At 54.5% G+C, this 19773-nt stretch overlaps 1 protein-coding gene across 6 annotated transcripts in view; it reads left to right on the top strand.

The window, feature by feature from the left end:
- LOC125726416 (echinoderm microtubule-associated protein-like 4) overlaps positions 1 to 19773 on the top strand; it is a 37238-nt gene that overhangs the window by 4710 nt on the left and 12755 nt on the right. The window contains exons 1-9 of one of the 6 annotated variants that reach the window (XM_049002756.1): positions 6283 to 6535; positions 12809 to 12991; positions 14304 to 14442; positions 15111 to 15275; positions 17091 to 17231; positions 17534 to 17577; positions 17980 to 18012; positions 18877 to 19000; positions 19409 to 19558. In XM_049002756.1, the coding sequence (XP_048858713.1) occupies positions 6463 to 6535; positions 12809 to 12991; positions 14304 to 14442; positions 15111 to 15275; positions 17091 to 17231; positions 17534 to 17577; positions 17980 to 18012; positions 18877 to 19000; positions 19409 to 19558 (1052 nt within the window). In that variant the 5' untranslated portion in view covers positions 6283 to 6462. Of the gene's footprint in view, positions 1 to 6282; positions 6536 to 12808; positions 12992 to 14303; positions 14443 to 15110; positions 15276 to 17090; positions 17232 to 17533; positions 17578 to 17979; positions 18013 to 18876; positions 19001 to 19408; positions 19559 to 19773 lie in introns of those variants that run through there. The other 5 variants (XM_049002758.1, XM_049002759.1, XM_049002760.1 and 2 more) reach the window with 5 other exon arrangements.

Genomic DNA, 19773 nt, shown 5'->3' with positions numbered 1-19773 from the left:
GCCGTCTTCCCCGCCGTCTTCCCCGCCGTCTTCCCCGCCGTCTCCCCCGCCGTCTCCCCCGCCGTCTCCCCCGCCGTCTTCCTGCCGTCTTCCCTGCCGTCTTCCCCGCCATCTTCCCGCCGTCTCCCTTGAGCACCAGGCGCTTATTTTTAGCAGTATGTCACCTACTAACGCGACAGATGTGCAGTGCTGGGCGCTTTCCTGTGCAATGCCCCGCGCAGTCAGGCATTTGCCAAACCACTGATGGCACCGAGGCCCAAACCCGACACGCGTCACCGTCACCTGCAGTAGTGTACAGCAGACCCTGAATTTTCTCCCTCAGACCTCATCGTTGTGGTACAGTAGAGCACTGCAAGGACCTTGTGGCCTGGTTCTGGCTTCCCTGTCCGGGGGCCTAACTGGGCCTAAACTGACTCTTTGCTTAACTGGTCTCTCTTTATTCCTGCTGTACTGGGGTCCCATCGGGCCGCCTTGTAAATTGCTGTCTGGTCGCAGCTACGCTCAGCGGTCAAGTTTTATCTTTTTTTTTGTTAAAAATAAAATTATTAAAACTACAGTATGTCAGCAGCACAGCTGGTTTACTGGTTTCTAATTAGCCTCTGCACTGCCACTAACTAACCTGATTTTAAGGCGCAGCTCAGACCAGTTTTAATTAGTCCAGTCATTTTAAAGCACACGTGGCCCCTATGATTTCTCCGCTGTCCCCCGGCCCATGTGGTATCCCTGCTAGACACATGCTTGAGATTAGCATGGCCATGGAGCCCCGGCTGATGTCTCCAAGGGGCTCATGTTATTGGCCCAGGAGCCGGCAAGGGGGTTTGTGGGAAATGAGGTCTTCAGCTTGTGGAATATCTGGCGCTTGCCTGCAACTCAACCATTGTTTGCAGTGAATTTTTGGTTTTCCTTACAATCAGCTGTGAAGTATTACTGCTCTTGGTTCGTCCCAGGATGCACTGGGTTTGTGCTAAGTACACGATACCTTTAAGGATGGAGACCTCGAGCAATAGGAAGCAGCTTTGGAGTCCTGCTCCTTCCGCATCTCTTTTAATAGATCTGTAAACCCTGACGCCAGCTGTGGGTAAACTGTGTAAAATCGCCTGGAAAGTGACAGAACCGCAAATGCTTTTCTCTCCAGGAGCGAACGTCTGGCTCCACGGGAAACAAGACTGTAGTTCAGCGGTGGGAGATGAGGTCGTGCGACATGTGAATGATACGTTCATGCGTGTGTGAGGTGCTGAAAATGGCTCCTGCTTCCAAACCTGTATTTGTATCGCAAGTTGGATTAATTGTCAGAGTGATGAAGCTGACGGTGTGAGAGCATTCGTCAGGCGTTGTGGGGGTGCGGGGATTCCCCTTCACCTCAGACGCGATGTAATGTGGTGCCTGGCAAGCCGACGCACTCCCGCCACTTCTCACTCGGCGCCTCGCCCAACGTTTCCTGTGCGTTTATGGGGCAGCCTGTATCTCGGGGTAAAGTTAGAGAGCCCCCGGAGGCCCTGTGTAAGGAGGGGGGGGGTGATTTTATTTCATTTTTCTACCGTGGCGCTGGCTGTGTTCCTTGTGCCCTCGTCTTCCAGATGGGCTCTTTCTGAGAATCCGTGGTTTTAAAAAATACTCTAATACATTCTACTATATTTTTGTCCTCTTCTCTCTGTCCCCGAAATGTGAAAGATCCAACTATAACGTGTGTGTGTCTGTTGGGCCTAAAGCTCACTTAAGGTTTTTGTTTAGTTTTTGAAAGGGCTCCGAAGGCAGAAGATTCCGGTAATTAACCCAAAGCAGCAAGCGTTGACAGGCGAATGTTAGGGGGACGAGTTGCAGCCTGTCAGTGTCACTGATGGTGTCTGTGCTGTAGGCAGCAGTCGGGGGAGGGGGCAGGCCCCCATTTGGCACCGGGCCGCCTTCCAGGGGTGCCCAGTCTCGGGTTTCACTCTGTGGTCATTGCGGAGGGCGGTTGCTCCCACAATTCTTTGCAGGTCAGTTTTTTTTTTTTTTTCTTTTGACCCACTTTTGTGGTTTCTTGACTAGGTAGCAGAGTCGCGACGCAGGTAGGGCCATGCTGACGCTTGGCCTGGCTGAGTCTGGAAGCATGTGCAGACCCGTCTCCTGTTATTTTTAGGCGGGATTGGGGGGGGAGAAGGGGGGGGGGGGCTTTTATGGATGTCCTTCAAAGTGGATGATTGGCTCTGTGCAGTTAAGCGGGCACCGATCCAGCAGGGGGAGGGGGGTCATTCAGAAAGAAGGCTGTACCACAAAATGGGACACATAGCATTTTTGTGGGCCATCGGGGGCCCTGGAGGGTGGGGGGCGGTACTTAGCACTGCACCCCCCCCCCAAGGAAACAGGGGCAGTTCAGCTCTTCTGTGTGTGAGAGGCCAGGGCAGATCATGTTGGGCAGATTCGTATTGTTTTTCTTCTTTGGGGGGGTCGGGCGTTGTTGTGTGAGGTCTGTAGTGACCTGGATTGCGTCACAGAGCCCCAGCCCTTTCCCTCTCCCCCCTCCAGATCGACGGCATGCTGCCAGGCTAATTGGAAACACTGATGGGTGAAATTTGAGCTGTGTTTCCAAGGGGTGAAAGGAGAAGGGGGGGGCAGGCGCATAAAGGGCTGGTGTACACCCTCCCCTCTCCCATGATGCACTTCTCGCACTGTGTGGGGTCCGCAGCTTCTCCGCGGGATCGGCATGAATACGGCACCTCAGCGCGGATTGGGGGGTGCAGGATTGAAGGCTCCCACTCAGCTTTCCTGGGGAGGGAGTGTGCAGGTGAGGGGCTGCTGAAGACCAAGATGAGAACGGTGGTGAGGGTCGCCAAAGCCATCAAGGCTGTGCCCCCCCCCCCCCTCAGCGGGTCTCATTCCTCAGAAACGGCTTTCGATCCGCCTCCGTTTGCCGGCGAATGCTTGGTGCTGGTGACTCTCAGAGGAAAAAGTTTGCTTTGTTTTGTTTGTTTTTATTAACGGATCCGTCGTAATCCTGCAGTGCACCAGTCTCTATGCCACCCCCCCCCCCCTCTCCGCCACCCCATCCAGAGGTAGCCTCTCAAATTTCCCTGCCCAATAGGCTGGCTCCAGCAGCCTCGCGACTCTCAGAAGGTGTTATGTGCATGGCTTCCTGGCACGTGGGGGGGGGGGGGGGGGGTGGAGGTTATGAGCTCGTCACGCCGCCTCGGGGAGGGCAGTGGGGGCCCCTTTAAATAACACGTCTCTCTTGGAGATTAGCGGCTCGCGCTCCGCTCTTCCGATGCGTCCGAACACGTCCAACTCGAAAACCATTAACTGGATGACGACACAGAAAAGCTGGCAAAGTCGCAGCCGGCGCCCGCAATTGGCCAGACGGGGGCGCTGTGCTAAGTCCTGCAGCTGTAGGGGATTGTGTCTTTGTGGAATCCCTTCAGAATACTTCAGTGCTGCACTCAGCTTCCAGAAATGTGTGGCCCTCCCTCTACCTTTCTACCCCTACCTCTGCTCACTCTCTCTCACCTCGGTCTCCTCTCTCTCCCTCTTCCTCCCTCTGCCGCCACTCTCTGCCTCTGTTCTGTCTTCCTCCCTTCCTTCACATCCCCTCTCTCCCTTTTCCGCCCTCTGCCTCTGCTCTCGTCCTCCCTCCCTTGGCCTCTTCTGTCTCTCTCTTCCTTTCTCTCTCTTTCCCCACTCACTCAGCACTTTTCTTTCTTTCTTTCTCCCTCATTCTCATCGACTTCAAGTCTTTCTCTCTCTCCCTCACTGCCTCATTGTTCTCTACCTGCCATCTGTCCGGCAGGGGAGAAAGCCTGTGAAGGACCTGAGGCTCTTTGGACGGAGGCTGCTGATGCAATGTAATCTGTCATTTTTTGACTGCTACGTTTCCCGATTTCCTGGCACCTGTAGTTGTTTCCGCGAAGCGTGTGCAGACTGCACGGTCTGACTGGACACGTTTCATTTTCTGAGATGACTGTAGGGGTGTCAGCCCGTGGGCTCTGGGACGGGGATGTCTGTCTTGCAGAGTGTTTGTCTCTCTCTGACTCCCTGCTGGGAGATTCCCGCACTGGGGCGACTCGGCATGCGCTTTGCGGTTGCAGACGCCCTGAAGAGCACACAACCATCTCCAGCAACCGGTCTGACCACTTCGGTCGATTAGTTTACTGAAGCTGATCCCTTCTGGCGGAAGAGGTGCCTTACTCCCTACTCCCTTCCCACAGGGTTTGCCGCCCTTGTACCGAAATTGGCCAAGAGAAATAGAAAATAATTATTTAAATTAATCATAAACAAAAAAGCGGGCTCGCCCAGCCTGTAAGCTGGCCCCACCCGGATAAATCGGCGACACAGGGATCGTGTAAATAGGCCAAGATCAATAAATCAGTTTGCGTCTAATATGCTGCAGTATTGGCAGTTCTGCCAGTGTTACGTTTTGCTGAACAAAATTAATTAAAATGCATAAAAAAGACAGAACCTGTCAAAATAGAGAACTGTTAAGTTGTCCGAGAGTATGAGTTCTTAATCTGTCAGAGTGCCCTGCCGCTTCACTGGAGCCCGCTGACTGCCCTGCCTCTTCACTGGAGCCCGCTGACTGCCCTGCCGCTTCACTGGAGCCCGCTGACTGCCCTGCCGCTTCACTGGAGCCCGCTGACTGCCCTGCCGCTTCACTGGAGCCCGCTGACTGCCCTGCCGCTTCACTGGAGCCCGCTGACTGCCCTGCCGCTTCACTGGAGCCCGCTGACTGCCCTGCCGCTTCACTGGAGCCCGCTGACTGCCCTGCCGCTTCACTGGAGCCCTGTAGTTATACAGATTATACAGTTTTCACATCGAGCGTCAGGCTATTTGGCCCCTGATGGTGTGTTCATGCCCAAGCGGCTGATTCTGCCCCGTCTGTGGGGGTTTTTCCCGGCTTGAGAAAATGTCTGGTCTGATCTCGTCACGAACAGCAGTTTTCATTTTTCATGTTTCATGTTTCAGTTTTCATAAAAGCCACACAACCTTTAATTTGCAGGATGGACCCGGTTGGTCTGAAATGGGCTTTACTGAAGTTTACAGCCCCTGATGTTCTGTGGCTGCCCGGCTTTTCGGGTCGGGAGCATCGCCTGGAACTGCCTGTTTTCCTACATTAAAGCCAGATGCTGTTTTTAATTTTGATATCTGGGTGTGGTTGCTGCCTGATTAACTGGCAATCTTGAATCGAAGCATTTTAATTTGGTTTTTTCAAGTCCCTACTTGAAAATTCAGCCGGGGGGGGGGGGGGCTCTTTTCAACTTGGATGTGCCATCAGTTGCACTGACCTTGCTTCCGCATCGCCCTGCAGGTGGCGCCAAGGAACCCCACATGTATCATGTGACCCGTTCTTCAGGATTCTGAGAAAGGGGGGGGGGGGGTCCAGACAATGCCACGGTGCAGTTTGACCTAGTTTTTGTTCAAACCCCATCCCTGTCTTCACCTACCAGTATGTACGTGACATGCTTTCATCCATCCACTCTCACGATGTTCTGTGCTCGTTAATCTGTGGGTGGGTGTGGCTTAAAAGGTCCCGCCCTTTCCTCTCCTCCCCATCCCCCCCTCGGTCTATAGCCCCGTAATAGTGACTCTTCCAGCCTGGCCAGTGGTGGTGCTGCCTCCGCCCTTCTGTCCTCCACTTTACTCACTGGCCATTTTTCCGTTTCATTTTCGCTGTCCTACAAGGCGAAGCACGGCACAGAAGAATTTGCCCTGCCAGGCAGCAGTTCACAGCGTTCACCTCCTCCAGGCATCTCTGGAAAGGGGGGGGGGTAAATGCCAGCCTGGAAGCGCGTGGGGCCTCCATCTGGAGATAACTGCCGACTGACCCCGCACACGAGGGGGGGAGGGCTGACTGCTAAAACTATAACCATACACACACACTCACACACACACACACTCACATACACACACAGAGCCCAGAGCTGGGCTTTAATGTTGCTGGCACTTTGCTGCAGGCGTGATAGAAGGAAAGCTAAGTGTTTGAGGGAAATGCATCCCAAAGACGAGAAGAGCTGAGATGAAAACTCTAGAGATGAAGAAGGGCCGTCATATGACAAGACGTCTGAGGGCATGTGAATTCCTTCAGGCCATCAAGATGAGAGAGTGTGAGGGGATGTTGTGGCGTGGCGGGGGGTCAAGATTCCTCACCAGAAGTGTGGTGGGGGGGGGGGGGTGTCTGTGTCACAACCCCACAATTCTGTGAGCTGAGGGTTGCCACTGCTGGCTCACCAGAGGTTAAAGATCTGAGAGTGAAGGTGTAACCACTCCCAGAGAGTCTCGTCCTCCTGCCTCTCTCTCTCTCTCTCTCTCTCGCTCCATCTTCTTCCTATTCTGTGAGCGTGTGCGCAAAGCGGACAGAAGGAGCCCGGCACTCGCTCATGCCCCGGCGTTTCTGTCTCCGTCCTGCTAGGGGGGGGCCTAGGGAAGGTAGGGCGGCGCGAACGCACAGGAGCCGCGTGCTGACACATCTGATCTCGGGGTGGGTTGGGGAGCGCGATGGAGGACGGCCCACGGACCATGACCCCAGTATGCAGTGAGACTGTGCGGCAGAGCAGCAGCCACTGTCCCGGTAAGCCACTGCATCCACTGTCTGAGTCTGAGTCTGAGTCTGAGTCTGAGTCTGAGTCTGAGTCTGAGTCTGAGTCTGAGTCTGAGTCTGAGTGTGTGTGTGTGTGTGTGCGCACACGTCGGTTTGCATCTCTCTCTTTTCCGCACTCTGCCTGTTCCCGCTGCCCCTCACGCCCGACCCCTGATACTGTTAACACCCCGCTGTGATGGGGATGATGGCGCTATCCTTGTGGTTCTGGCTGGCCCGTGTGGGTAGTTTCTTCTGCGGAATTGGACCACGGCCCCGACAGGTGTCTGTCAGGTGTCATTCAGCTTCCTTCCTTTAGTACTGGAAGGCGGTGAATGTTTAACTACCTCCTAAAACTGCACACAACCATCCCCGCCCCACTCACACACCGCTGTAAATGCTGTGTGTGAGCGCAAGCCCTCGCGTGTGTGTGTGTGTGTGTGTGTGTTAAAGGTGAGCATGCACTTCTGACATGCAGACAGACACTTGGGCTGTGGTACAGCTTCTGGTGGGAGAGTGGAAGTGTGAGGGTTGGTGGGGGTGGGGGGCTGGCAGGAGGGTAGGGCGGCAGGTCTGTGTGAGAAGGACCGGCTGGAGAGGCACAGCTTATACTGTGGCATGGGGGAGGTCAGCGGAGGGGGGGCGGATTCTCCTCCTCCTCCACACCCAAATGCTTTAATTAAGAACAAACAAAAGAAAGAAAATTCCCCAGACAATCCCTTGTGGTGCTGCCTGACAGACGGGTAGGGAGATCGTGTAGAAGATGTCCGTCATTGCAACACTGCCTCTGAGTGCAAAACACACACACACGCACACATGCACACACACATACATCAGAAAACACAGCAGACGATTAAAGGAGCAGCAAGTTGACTGATATTGAAAGCAACGACGTCTGCTAAAAGGGGGACAATTAGAGCAAATAAGGGGGGAGGATGGAGAGAGGGTGGGGGACAGAGGGCTGAACAGAGAATCCCCTGGCAAACAGGGCTGCCGAGTTGTCTCTACTAATATGCTACTAAGAGGCCCCTTTCTGCCTCTTTGCCTCTCTCTGCCTCCCTTGGCCTCTCTCTGCCTCCCTTGCTCTCTCTCTGCCTTCCCTGCCGTCTCTCTGCCTCCCTTGGCCTCTCTCTGCCTCTCTCCGCCTCCCTTGGCCTCCCTCTGCCTCAATTGCCCTTCCTTGCTCTAACTCTCTCTCTCTCCCTCTCTCTGCCTCCCCTGCTCTCTCTCTGCCTTCCCTGCCGTATCTCTGCCTCCCTTGCTCTGTCTCCCTCTGCCTCCCTTGCTCTGTCTCTCTCTGCCTCCCTTGGTCTGCCTCTCTCTGCCTCCCTTGCTCTGTCTCTCTCTGCCTCCCTTGCTCTGCCTCTCTCTGCCTCCCTTGCTCTGCCTCTCTCTGCCTCCCTTGCCCTCCTTCTGTCTCTTTCCGCCTGCTTCACAAACACTTGGATGTGCTCCTCAGGCTAATGTCTTTAAACAAACATGCAGCCGCATGCAAAAAACAATTTGGGAGCTCTGTGGGCAAGACAGCAGGAATCCAAGCACATCAGTGGTGCTGCAGTTAGGACAGCCCAGGCTGTGGGGGTGGGGTGCTGAGAGGCGTGAGCTATCTGCTGGGGCATAACGTGTACTACAGAACACACAGGCACACACACACGCTCCTCAGAAGCCGTCCCTGAGTGCGTGCTCATTTGCTAGTTGCCAATCATTAACAGCTTGCACTACCTGTGGGAGCCCCCCCCCCCCACCCCCGCCCCTTATGTCGTATGATAACACATTCCCTGCTTTATCTCCCTTGCCTGCTGAATGGGCCGGATGTGCAGGGCCAGGACATCCAGATGTGTTTCACACGTACGCTGTTCTAATGGTACCCATCTGTGTGAGACCCACAGCTCTCAAAGGGAGCGTTTGTTTTCTATGCCACCCCCACATTAACATCCCTTTTTGATCTGTTTGTTCCTCTGCTTCAAACTGAAGTGGTGATAAACATGTCATGGATGTCAACTGACATGTCATGTCCTGGTCCCTTTCTAAAAATCTGTGACTGCAATCAAAACACTAAAAACGCAGAAAAGTTTGTACTTTCTTTGGTTACTTATGGTTATGGTTAAGGCTGGGTAGGGGTTAAGGTTATCATAGTTAGCATTAGCGTTTTCCCCATATGAATGAATGAACAGTCCCCACAAAGATATGATTGCAGGTCAGTGTGTGTGTGTGTGTGTGTGTGTGTGTGTGTGTGTGTGTGTGTGTGTGTGTGTGTGTGTGTGTGTGTGTGTGTGTGTGTGTGTGTGTGTGTGTGGAGAAAGCAAGCACACCTGACATGAGATTTCCTGAGCTCTGAGGCCTTGAGCTAGTGGGCTGTCACATGACCACAATTTTGGTCCTGAATTATTTCCCTTCCCCCATAGAAAAGTTGCACCCTGTGTTCTGCTTTTTAAAAGCCGGCTGTCAGTGGGTCACGATGGGGCTGGGGGTGCTACTTCCCCCGGGAGAGGAAGTGCAGCGAGGCGAGGTCTATAAAAGGAAGTGCTGCTATAGTCACCGGACATTTGATTGGCTGCTCTGGAAATAGAGAGCTTGGGGGGGGGCGCACACAACCTTTGACCTCCTTCATCAAGCCTCTCAAAGCAGGTGCAGCTGGGGAGTGTGCTGTATCGAGTCGGGCTGAGTGAGACATATTGGGATCAGTCACTTGGGACGATATACTTTGCTGTGTTAGCTAAGGAAGGAACAAGACGGGAAGTGTGAAAGGTTCCTCTGTGAGCTGGAGTCCTCAGGGTCATAAATGGTTCCCGTATGAGCTGTGTATCTGAGCTGAGCTGGAGTCCTCGGGTCTTAAAGGGTTCCCGTATGAGCTGTGCGTCTGTGCTGAGCTGGAGTCCTCAAGATCCTAAAGGGTTCCTGTATGAGCTGTGCATCTGCGCTGAGCTGGAGTCCTCAAGATCCTAAAGGGTTCCTGTATGAGCTGTGCGTCTGTGCTGAGCTGAAGTCCTCGGGTTCCTCTATGAGCTGTGCGTCTGTGCTGAGCTGAAGTCCTCGGGTTCCTGTATGAGCTGTGCATCCGCGCTGAGCTGGAGTCCCCAGTATCCTAAATGGTTCCGGTATGAGCTGTGCATCTGAGCTGAGCTGGAGTCCTCATGGTTTTAAATGGTTCCCGCATGGGCTGTGTGTCTGTGCTGAGCTTGGAGTCCTAAGGGTCCTGTATTATTATTTTTCGTTTTTGAACATGTTTCCTTGCCAGTGGCTACTCACTACAGTCACTCGCCAGCACTCCCTTCTTGATCATGGTATAAATGGTCTCGTAAGGTTTTCCCAGTGATAAACCAGTATCGCCATTCCCTGTAACTAGCTGATATCAACATCTTTGCCAGGATTACTGGTTAATCCTCCCTGTGTCTTTGGTGCTGGAGTGAAGGCCAGAGAGCAGTTACTGTTTTGACTCTAATGTGACTTAACCAGGAAATTTGCACCCCACGCCCCCATATTGTAAAATCACATTCTTAGGCCTTATTAGTCAGGTGCTCTTACACAACTTACTTCCTTGCATAGTACCGCTGTCATATACAAGCAGTCTGTCAGTTACCACACAGGGCATGGTGAGGGTCACTATAGATATTGAAACCCCATCTGGTCCCAAAAGCCAATGCACATTGCTGAGTTCCCCATCACCTTACGGGCACACACAGCCCTCGCTGGGGGGAGAAATCTGGGGGATGCCTTGGGTTCTTGTGAAATGTGAAAGATTCCTGTTCCTTTGTCCTTTTCACTGGTGGGGTGGGGAGGGATTGGAGAATTTTTTCAAAGGCATTGTTTCAGATTTGTTTGCTAGAACTCTGTCCTCAGGTAACCCCACCCCCCACCTCCTACCCCACTGGCTGTGAACCACTTCTGGTTACTCTTGGTTGGGTACGTAACCCCCTCCCTCCCCTCAGGTGATAAGATTACTTTTCACAACCCAGCCCGGCAAATTCGCAGAAAAAACCAGAGCAGGACGGAAGGCAGAGTGAAGTTCAGACGGTCGATGAATTTTATAGGCTGCAGATGTGTATCACGGTTCCCATTTTATTGCTCAAGTGTCACATGCGCCTGAGCTCGTCCAGGGTCGTGTGCATGGGATTGACGAATATGTGCGAGATGAAGAGATGTATGATTGGTGTGTGTGGATCACAAGGTCCTGCCAGCTCTGATAGGGTACCTGGCTTGTCAGTCAACTCTCTCACCAGGCCAGTAATGGCACAGCCAGGTCAGCAGGGACCCCCGCCTCCTGATAAATGGGATGTAAGTCATGAATGTGCTTCCCGTTAGGTGTTGGTTTGCATAGAGGAAGTTGTGACTAACCGCTGCCATTAGCTGCATGCCACGTTCATTCACATGTGAAAACGGCTTTTCTCCCCTTGTCTGATTGACAGCTCTGCGTTTGACTAGCTTCACTGCTTTTCTTCCCTTTTCTGTTCCATAGCTCTGTGTTCGACTGGCTGCCCTACTCGTCTGTCTGAAAGCTGCTGGATGGCTGTGTGGTGCACAGAAGGGCCCTTTGTTCTCTTGTTTGACTTTTTGTCAGGGCTGTTTACTCAGTGAGGGCACTATTGAAGTCCCCCGGCTCCTGGTGCCTGCATGGTTGGCCTGTGCTCTCTGGTCTGGGGCGCACGCTGCGCCAGTGCCTGCCCGCAGGAAATGCCTCGCTGGTTCGACAGTCACTACTGGCACGAGGTCCGTTCCCGCTCCATTTGTAACCCCCCCCCCCTCATGGTTCATGGGCTTTGATGGCTCTGACTAAGAGCTCCAGCTTTAGTCATGGCTAAGGAACGCCGTGAAGCCGGCCACCTCGTCTCCGCCAAGAACCACACCATTCCACCGTGGCCCCCGCTTGTGGGGTCAGCCCCCTGGAGTCCCAACTCTGACCTCCCAGTTAGTCGTTGCTGCATTGGTGCTGCCTTCAGCCCTTTCCTCTCTGCTGCCTCATTGTGCTGCTCCAGATCTAACTGTTTTTGGGTCTTAGTGGCAGATTACTGCGAGGGGGGGCGGGGGACAAACGAGGGTCGCAATCAGTGAAATGAAATTCAGTAGCTTTGACTAAAGAGAAAAACCTTGTGATGTGTCTTGATAGGGCGACGTTAAGGGCCTTTTAAGGGAGTTGCAACCTGATTCTAAGCGATGGGAAATTTTCACTATAATCAGTGTCTTTGCCGTCATGTTGCACTAATCAGATGACGTCTGCTTTTATATCTCGCCTCTTTGTGTCCTCAGAACCTTTGCCCAGCTATTTTTCCACTCGGGTAACGCGTGCAGAGTGTCCAATCCGGCGCAAACCAGTTCTGCCCGGCTTTGATCAGTCCTCGTCTGATTCTGTTTGCCCCCCCCCCCCCCCTCAATAAAACAGGCAGGTGAGCAGACAACCAGGAAGTATCGCGAACCAGAGATGCTGGTGCGACCTGCCCTGCTAGGTGTTATTCAGTCACAGGCTCACAGGCACAAATTAACGTCGCTAATTGGGTCAGGACACTGTTTGTGGGTCAGATCACGGTGGAATGAAAGAATGGATCATGATTCTCTTACACACTGATTTACGTCCTTTTCCAAAACCGGCACTTCTCTATTATCGGATTTGGGGTCCGTGAGGCCCATGCGGGGGGAGTGGGCTAGGCGGGCGCTGGGCAGGGGCTCACCGGCATCTGAATCCATGCCCGCCGGATCCCATTGTCTGCTTCCAGCACCAAATTGCTGCAGTTCCCGTTCAGCAATCATGACCCAAACCGCAACTGCGCCTGGCACCAGATCCAGAGGCGAGAATGCAAACCCAGGGCCGGGGAGGGCGGCAGCAGCCTTGCACATAAATACGCCTGGAGGTGTCCTGGGAGAAGTCAGCGCTGGAGGTGCACCAGTGCGAAAGGCCTCATTTCCTTCCAAGTGGGTCCTGTGTGACCCTGGCATCCCGTCGCATGCCAGTAGGAGGCAGTCATGATACACTGCATGCTTCATAAATGTGCTTCTCTGCGTATGAAAGTGCTGCCCCAGTGTCTCTGGGGGGAGGGGGGGGGGCAAACATGCTCCCCCAGAATGCTTCTGTTCTTTGTATATGAGTATGGATGGTTATACCTTTTAGGGAGCATCTTGTGTTTTATTTTTTTATGTTTTGGTGCAGTTTTAAATGATTTGTTGAACGAATTACCGCAAGTCTGATTTTGTCTGCCTGTTATGGGTTTCGGCCGCTGTGCTGGGCTGCACCGTGAGCCCCCGCATGACCCTGTGTCCGTCCGCATGTGCCTGCAGATGACAGTGTGTCGGCGGCCAGCGCGTCGGACGTGCAGGACCGGCTGTCGTCGCTGGAGCTGCGCGTGCAACAGCAGGAGGACGAGATCACGGTGATGAAGGCGGCGCTGGCTGACGTGCTGAGACGTCTGGCGCAGTCCGAGGACCCCGCGACTGCCGCCAAGAAGCAAACCGCCGGCAAAGGTTAGGCTCTGCCCACCACACTTGGTTTCCCCCGGCGACATGCAGGAAATGGTGGGGGGGGGGGGGGGCGAATAGTCCTGTTCAATCATCCTGTTCTTCCCAGCTTCATTTCAGACTCGAGGGGTGTTGAGTATGTGGAGGGGCCGTCTAATGGGGCAGCATTCCCCACCCAAGCCTGGCTGATTTCTATACCCCCCCCCCAGCTGGGGCATCTAGTATTATTGTTCAGCACATGGCTGCCCGCTGGTAACGGGAGCCGTCCTCCTTCCTGAGAAGCCATTCCTGCCCCACCATAACCCAGATGTTCATCCGAGTCTTCCTGGCCTGCAAAATTTAGAGAAGCGTAACTTTCAGTTATTTATTTTTTTACCTCCCCCCCCCTCCCCCCCCCAGCTGCCGATTGGGAAGCATGCAGCCATCTTTGTGGGGGCCTTTGGGGCTAATAAGGGGTTGCACAGCTCTCTGAGAAATGTGACAGCATCTGGCCCTCTTGGTAATTATTCAAATTATTATAACGAAAAATTAGTGTAATCACTCAAGCGACTAAGGGTCACGCTTTCGTCGATGGTGTGACATCTCCCTCGGGGACCCGTGGACATCTTAGCCGCACACACTCCTGCCCTAGCCGCATGCCCCAGTGCAGATTTGGCGGCAAGGCGCCGCCGTGGGCTGTAGCTGCCACATAAGGTCGCGTGTCGCGGTGCAGCCGGCAGCCGCCGCGGATGACGATCTTGCTTCGCTGGAAGGGCTCCGGAAGTCACAGCTGAGGTGCAGCTAACTCCAACGCACATTGCAAGAGGCAGCAGGCCACTTCCTGTTCCTGAGGCCGAGATTTTGGCCCCCGCCCCCTCATCTCGCACTCTCTCTTTCTGTATTACAGTATACCCCGCTCTCTCACCATGAGGTGGAATCTCCCTTTTTTTCCTGCCGGTCACATGAACAGGAAGTCCCTACTGTGTCTCACAGCTGTGGATCACGCCCTCTGCTGGCCAGGAGGTTTTTTTGGCACTTGAATATAAGCTGATGGTGGCCAGATGATTTCACCTGTGCTAGACCTTCCCTGAAGCCCACCCAGTGGATCGGTCCTTACAGTCGTGTTAAAGCTGAAACATCAGACGATTGCGGCTTAAGGAACACGCGACATCTGCTAACATCTGCTGCCTGTCCGTTTGGTTGGTGGCGTAAAGCGTGCCGGACATGGTCGAGGGCATGGAGACTAGCAAGCGCTGCTCTACAGCGGAAGCTGTGGCTTGCCGTTTGTCACTTTTGTGATTAATTGCCCTCCTCCCCCCCCCCCCCCCCCCCCTCCAAGCAGGACAGAACCCCCTGCGTGAGGCCTACTCCATGTCCTGCATCACCAATGGCAGCTCCAGCAGCCGTAAGCCCAGCCACCGGGAGGGGTCCTCAGTGTCTGTAGCCAGGAAGGAGACCGTGTCTTCTGCAGCTAAGAGGTAATGGGGGGAAGAATGTGCACACGCACACACACAGGTTACAGGTCAAAAAGTTACAGGCTTTTGGTAATTCTGGTCCCCACAATGTAATAATTACAAAAACCTTTGCACATTGCACATACACACATGCACTCTCACAGACTCACCTGGCGGCCACATGTACAGACCCTAAGAGCGCCAGAGTCGGCCTCACAGACGTACCCAGATGTAGATCTGAGCCGAATGACGTACAGGCAAACGGCAGGCCGCCGCCGGTGGGCCGGGATGATAATGAGAGGCCGCGAGATGCTGCCTCGGCCTTCTGCGGGTCCCGGGTCTAATCGGGGGGGGGGGTTCATCGAATGGAGCGGCTTGGCACCAAAACCCACATTTAGAGAAGCGTTAATTGCCTCTCTGGTGCGCTGGGGAATCATGGGAAGGTTTTGGGCAGACCTTGCCACGTGGACCGGCCCCCACCGGATGCAGGCAGAGACTGATTCCTCACCACCGTGGGGGTCGAACCGGCGCATCTCCGGACAGCAGATTGTTCCAGGATGGGCAGTCGGGTCTGTGGGGGCTCTTTCCCCAGACCCTTCATGTGTTTCCTTCTACCTCATCAGCACCCTTTCCTTTTTCACACAGACCCTATGTCCCCTGATTTTTTGTTTGCCCCTCCCATTGTCTTACAGTGGTCCAGAGAATAAGCATCATATGGAGGAGATCAAGGAGAAAGCGGAGCCACGGGCTAACGATAAAGTCCCAGCGCCGTCCCCCTCCAGCCACCCCCCCTCCCCCCACCCCCCTCAGTCACAAAGGCCCCCCCAGGAACACAAGAGCGCCACTCCGCTGAAAAGGTCCCTGTGACACCCTCCCATGCTCGGCTGAGGTTGAAATGCTTCTGGGAAATCATACTCATTCCGACCCCCCCATGCCCTCACCCTCCCCCTTCCCCCCCCCTGTCACATTCTCTCCTCCACCTGTTCTCCTGCCGCTGAGATGAATCGAGACCCACTAATGTACTGTGGTATCGCTTTCCTGCTTCACCCTGGGTGGTCGCTGTGGTGGGTCACTCCCATACCCCCACCTGCACCCATAAACAGTCCGGGAGCGGATCTCTCACACAGTGAGACGTCTTAAACTTGATTGGGGGAATGTGAGTGTACTTGCCTGCTCTGAGGCATCATGGGAGATTAGGATGGAGGGCTGAGGGTGACCCAGCCTGGGAGCGTGGCTGGGCCTGCTTGCCCCCCGGGAGATGCTGAAAGTCTTTTGTGAGCTACGCCTCTCCTCTGAACCGGCCGCTGGGGGGGGGGGGGGGGTTTGGGGTGGGGGTGTCTCACAGGGTAATAAACCTCTCGCTTTGTGCCCCGCGGACATCAAGCCATAAAAAATGCACTGTGGCCAGCATCCAGAGCTGCATCGCGCCTGCAGATCTCAGCGGCGGCTGTGAGCCTGTGTCCTTCCTGTAAACCCATATCCTGTACCTACCTGCATGTGCCGCTCACAGGGGGGGGGTCGCATGCAACGTCAAGTTTCTGATTTTCTTGGTGTGAGTTTGAGAAGATGTTCTCAGCCGAACGGGTTACACTCTGCCCCCCCCAAAGGAGAGGGCTGCGGAGGTGTGTGGGGATCACCATCTTCAGGATGGCCCCTGCTGACTCCTCAAACACTGCTGTTAGAAACCATCCTGCCTCTCAGCTCCACTCCCCCCCATTCCTGCTCCCACCCACCATCCCCCCCCCACCCATCATTCTGCCCAGAAGCATTTCAGCCCCGGCCACAGAGCCACGATCGTCTGTGGAGGGATGCGTCCTGCTTGGCTCCCTTGTGCACAGCTGGTTCCCACCCCAAACTGTCCCAGCCATGGACTGGATCACTTCTCTCGAGTCCCTACTCCGCTCTCCACCACTGAATTCCTTTTAGTCGGAACGACTGCCGGCTTCCGGCCCAGTCGGATGCGGTGTTTGGATCTCTTCCTCTGAGGGTTGGGGGTGGGGCCTTTTATGACCCCGCCCCTGATGGGCGTCACCAGAGGGAGCGTTGTGTAGAAGTTATCCAGTCCGCGTGGCCCGTCGGTTTAACCCTTTCTCTCCATGGCAGCTTGGCATGAGGCCTGAGATTCGTTCTTCGCTCCTTCGTCCCCAACAGGGCTGATCTTTCCCTTCCTTCTCATATCCCCCCACCTTGATTGATGCTTAACTGCAAGGCTTGATTTTTTTTTCCCCCCCCTGCAGCCTGGTGACTCCTCTCCCACTCCCCCCACCCTGAGGTACTAACCAACAGCAGGGAAGCGTGTCCCCCCCCCCCCCCCCCACCCCATGCTCGAGTACGCCCTATGATGGTTGTATCCTTGCTTGCGAGCCTTGCTCTCTGATGGGGAATCTAGGCATAGGGGCGAGGGGAGTGGCGTCTCAGTCTCCACGGACACAGATGTGTGAAGGACGGTGTTCCAGCTCAGGATGATAATTAACGATTGTCACCCTGTTCTTCCCATCTCGTAAAGTGACTGTTGGCACTGTGACGTCACGCCCCCCGGCTTTGCGATTTGTCGCCCTCTCTGACGTTTTGGGATGTCCATCCCCTCTCATCATCTTTTCCCCCGATTTAACAAAACCTTCTACATGTCCCCCTACCCCCCCCCCCCCCCCCCCCCCACTGGGCCAAAGCAGGGGTCACAGCACGAAGCGGGGGCCTGGAATAGAGCGATCCCAGAGCAGCACGTGGGACGCAGGGGAAGACGCCAGGAACAAGCTGGTAAAGGCAGCCTCCACCTCCAAGCTTCTGGCAAAGGTCGCTAGGAACACCGACAAGTGAGTGTCGGGGGGGGGGGGGGTGGGACCCAGGGCTGGGAGGGGCAGCATCGCTGGTGATGATAAAGTGCATGGAGAGAGTAGCTCATGTGTTTTCTTGGCTGCTTATCTCTGAGGACAAATGAAACGATAAAAACATAAGAGTCCCACACGCTCTGTCCGACCTCGAAAGAAATCGTGACGCGCAATTCGGAGAATCGCTGGCACAGCCCAGATCGTCCTTCAGTCAGCTGCGTTTCAGAGAGACAGGCCTTCCCAGCATGCCCTGTGACCCTAATGGCGACGCCCTCTCTCCTCTGCAGGCATAAAGACACGTCGATCAGTCAGGGTAAGACGCCATCTCAGGGTAAGATGCCCCCCCCCCCAGTTGAATAATGGCACCTGCCATCTTTCAAACGAGCTCAGGTGTAAAGTGGCGCCGAGCATCGTTTACCGTCTGCGGGTTCGGGGCCAGTCTGTCGCCCCTGGCGAACCCCCCCCACCGGTTGCGTGCTGTAACCGTATATGCCACTGTTTGCGTAACCGCCTGGCTTTGGTAAGGAAGCTGTAGGTCATAAGTTCATAAGAACGAAAGAGTGGGCAGGACCAGCCAGGGTGGGGCACGGAGATTGGGTGTCTTCTGCTGCCCACAGTGCATTCTGGGATACGTCACATCATTGCCATGTCACCTATTTTGGTCCAATACCACTTTCATTAATACTGTGTCGTTATTACATGAGTGATTTTTTTTCTTTTGTCTCATAATTAGCCAAAATGTCGACCCGAGAGAAAAACAGCCAAGGTGAGAAACCTACCCCTAGTCTGTCACCTACCCCTACCGCTTTGCTCTATATCGCAGCTCTATTACCCCCTGCCCCCTCCTAATCTGTTTTTATCAACATTTCCCCTGTTAAGGGGGGGGTACCCTCCCCTCCCAGATATCCAGTGAGAATAAAACTTCAGACCACGCTTTTTTGGCCAGTGACCCATTTCCTGAAATCCAGGCCCAAAAGGTTCTTTGTCTTGGCTTCGGAAATCTTAGTTAGTCGACGTTCAGTACAGATCTGGAATCAGTTCTGGAACCGATCCCAGTGCGCCTTCTGACTTTCTATTAGGAAGCACCCCCCCCCGCCCCAATGATGCGTCTGCTAATTTACGGTGTTAGAATGGCCTCTGTTTCAGGCTCAGATCAGATTTTAAATGTGCTTCTCTTGTATCCTGTCCTGGGAAGGACCCACATAGGCAGATAGGCGTCTGTCCAGGTGCCAGCTTTTCCTCACAGGCACAAAACGCCACTGACGTCGCTAACGTCGCTAACGTCACTCGAGCTGACCCTGCTGTGCTTGTTGTCTTTTGAATTAATTATACAGTTGACCTTAGGTCTCCCCTGAAATAAACCTGCCTGCTGTTAGGCTGAAAGGAAGGACAGCTCATACTTTCGAAGTGTTGAAGCGCATGGTGGGGGCTATTGTACAATGGCTGGTTTATGTTCCTTTGCACTGGTTAAAATGGGCAGTAATTGGCAGTGTGGTAGCCCCGCCCACTAATCTCTCCCTTGGGACTCTTGCTCTAACCTGTGCTTTTCTGATAACTTCTGCTTTATGCTGGGATGGTTTCGCTAAGCACTGTCCAGCATGTTAACAAGCCCCCCCTATCCCCTGCACAGAGGGAGAATACATCAAAATGTTCATGCGGGGTCGTCCCATCACCATGTTCATCCCGTCGGATGTGGAGAACTACGATGACGTGAAGACGGAGCTGCCCCCAGAGAGGCTGAAGCTGGAGTGGGTGTATCCTTCCCAGCTGGGAGGCTCCATGTCTTCCAGCTCTGCTGTCCCAGCCCTCTGCCTTTTCTCCCTCTGTCCCGCCAACCTGTCTCCTTGGCTCGAGGTGGAGTGAGAGGGTCAGGACCTCCCTTCCTGTTCTCCGCCGTTCCCTCAGTCCCCTGGGATTATTTTGGCACTTTGCAAAGGAGGCGGGATGCCGGCGGCTCCAGGGCAGGATGGGAAACACGCACTTCCGCTCTCAGCCTGTAGGGGGAGATAAGTGAAGAAGGTTCCTCCGACAACCTGTGTCGGTGTTGGAGGTGCCAGATCAGGCTGCCTTATCCACCCTGCCACATTTCCTGGCTCCCCCTGCCCCAGCCCCCCCATTTCTCCTTTTCTCCCCATGTTCTGCTCCTTGACCCTGCTGGCCAGCTATGGGTACAGGGGTCGCGACTGCAGGGCCAACGTATATCTGCTGCCCACTGGCGAGATCGTCTACTTCATCGCCTCCGTGGTGGTGCTCTTCAACTACGAGGAGAGAACACAGCGCCACTACCTGGGCCACACAGACTGTGTCAAATGGTGAGTCATGGAGGGGGGGGCTGGGCATGTATGGGGCCGGGCACTTGGCTGTTTGGGGCGGGGCACTTGGCTGTTTGGGGCGGGGCACTAGGCTGTTTGGGGGCGGGGCACTAGGCTGTTTGGGGCGGGGCACTTGGCTGTTTTGGGGCGGGGCACTTGGCTGTTTTGGGGCGGGGCACTTGGCTGTTTTGGGGCGGGGCACTTGGCTGTTTTGG

This window comes from Brienomyrus brachyistius, unplaced genomic scaffold (assembly GCF_023856365.1).
Source record: "Brienomyrus brachyistius isolate T26 unplaced genomic scaffold, BBRACH_0.4 scaffold71, whole genome shotgun sequence".
NCBI classification, from domain to species: domain Eukaryota; kingdom Metazoa; phylum Chordata; class Actinopteri; order Osteoglossiformes; family Mormyridae; genus Brienomyrus; species Brienomyrus brachyistius.
This window is presented reverse-complemented; position numbering and strand designations above follow the sequence as displayed.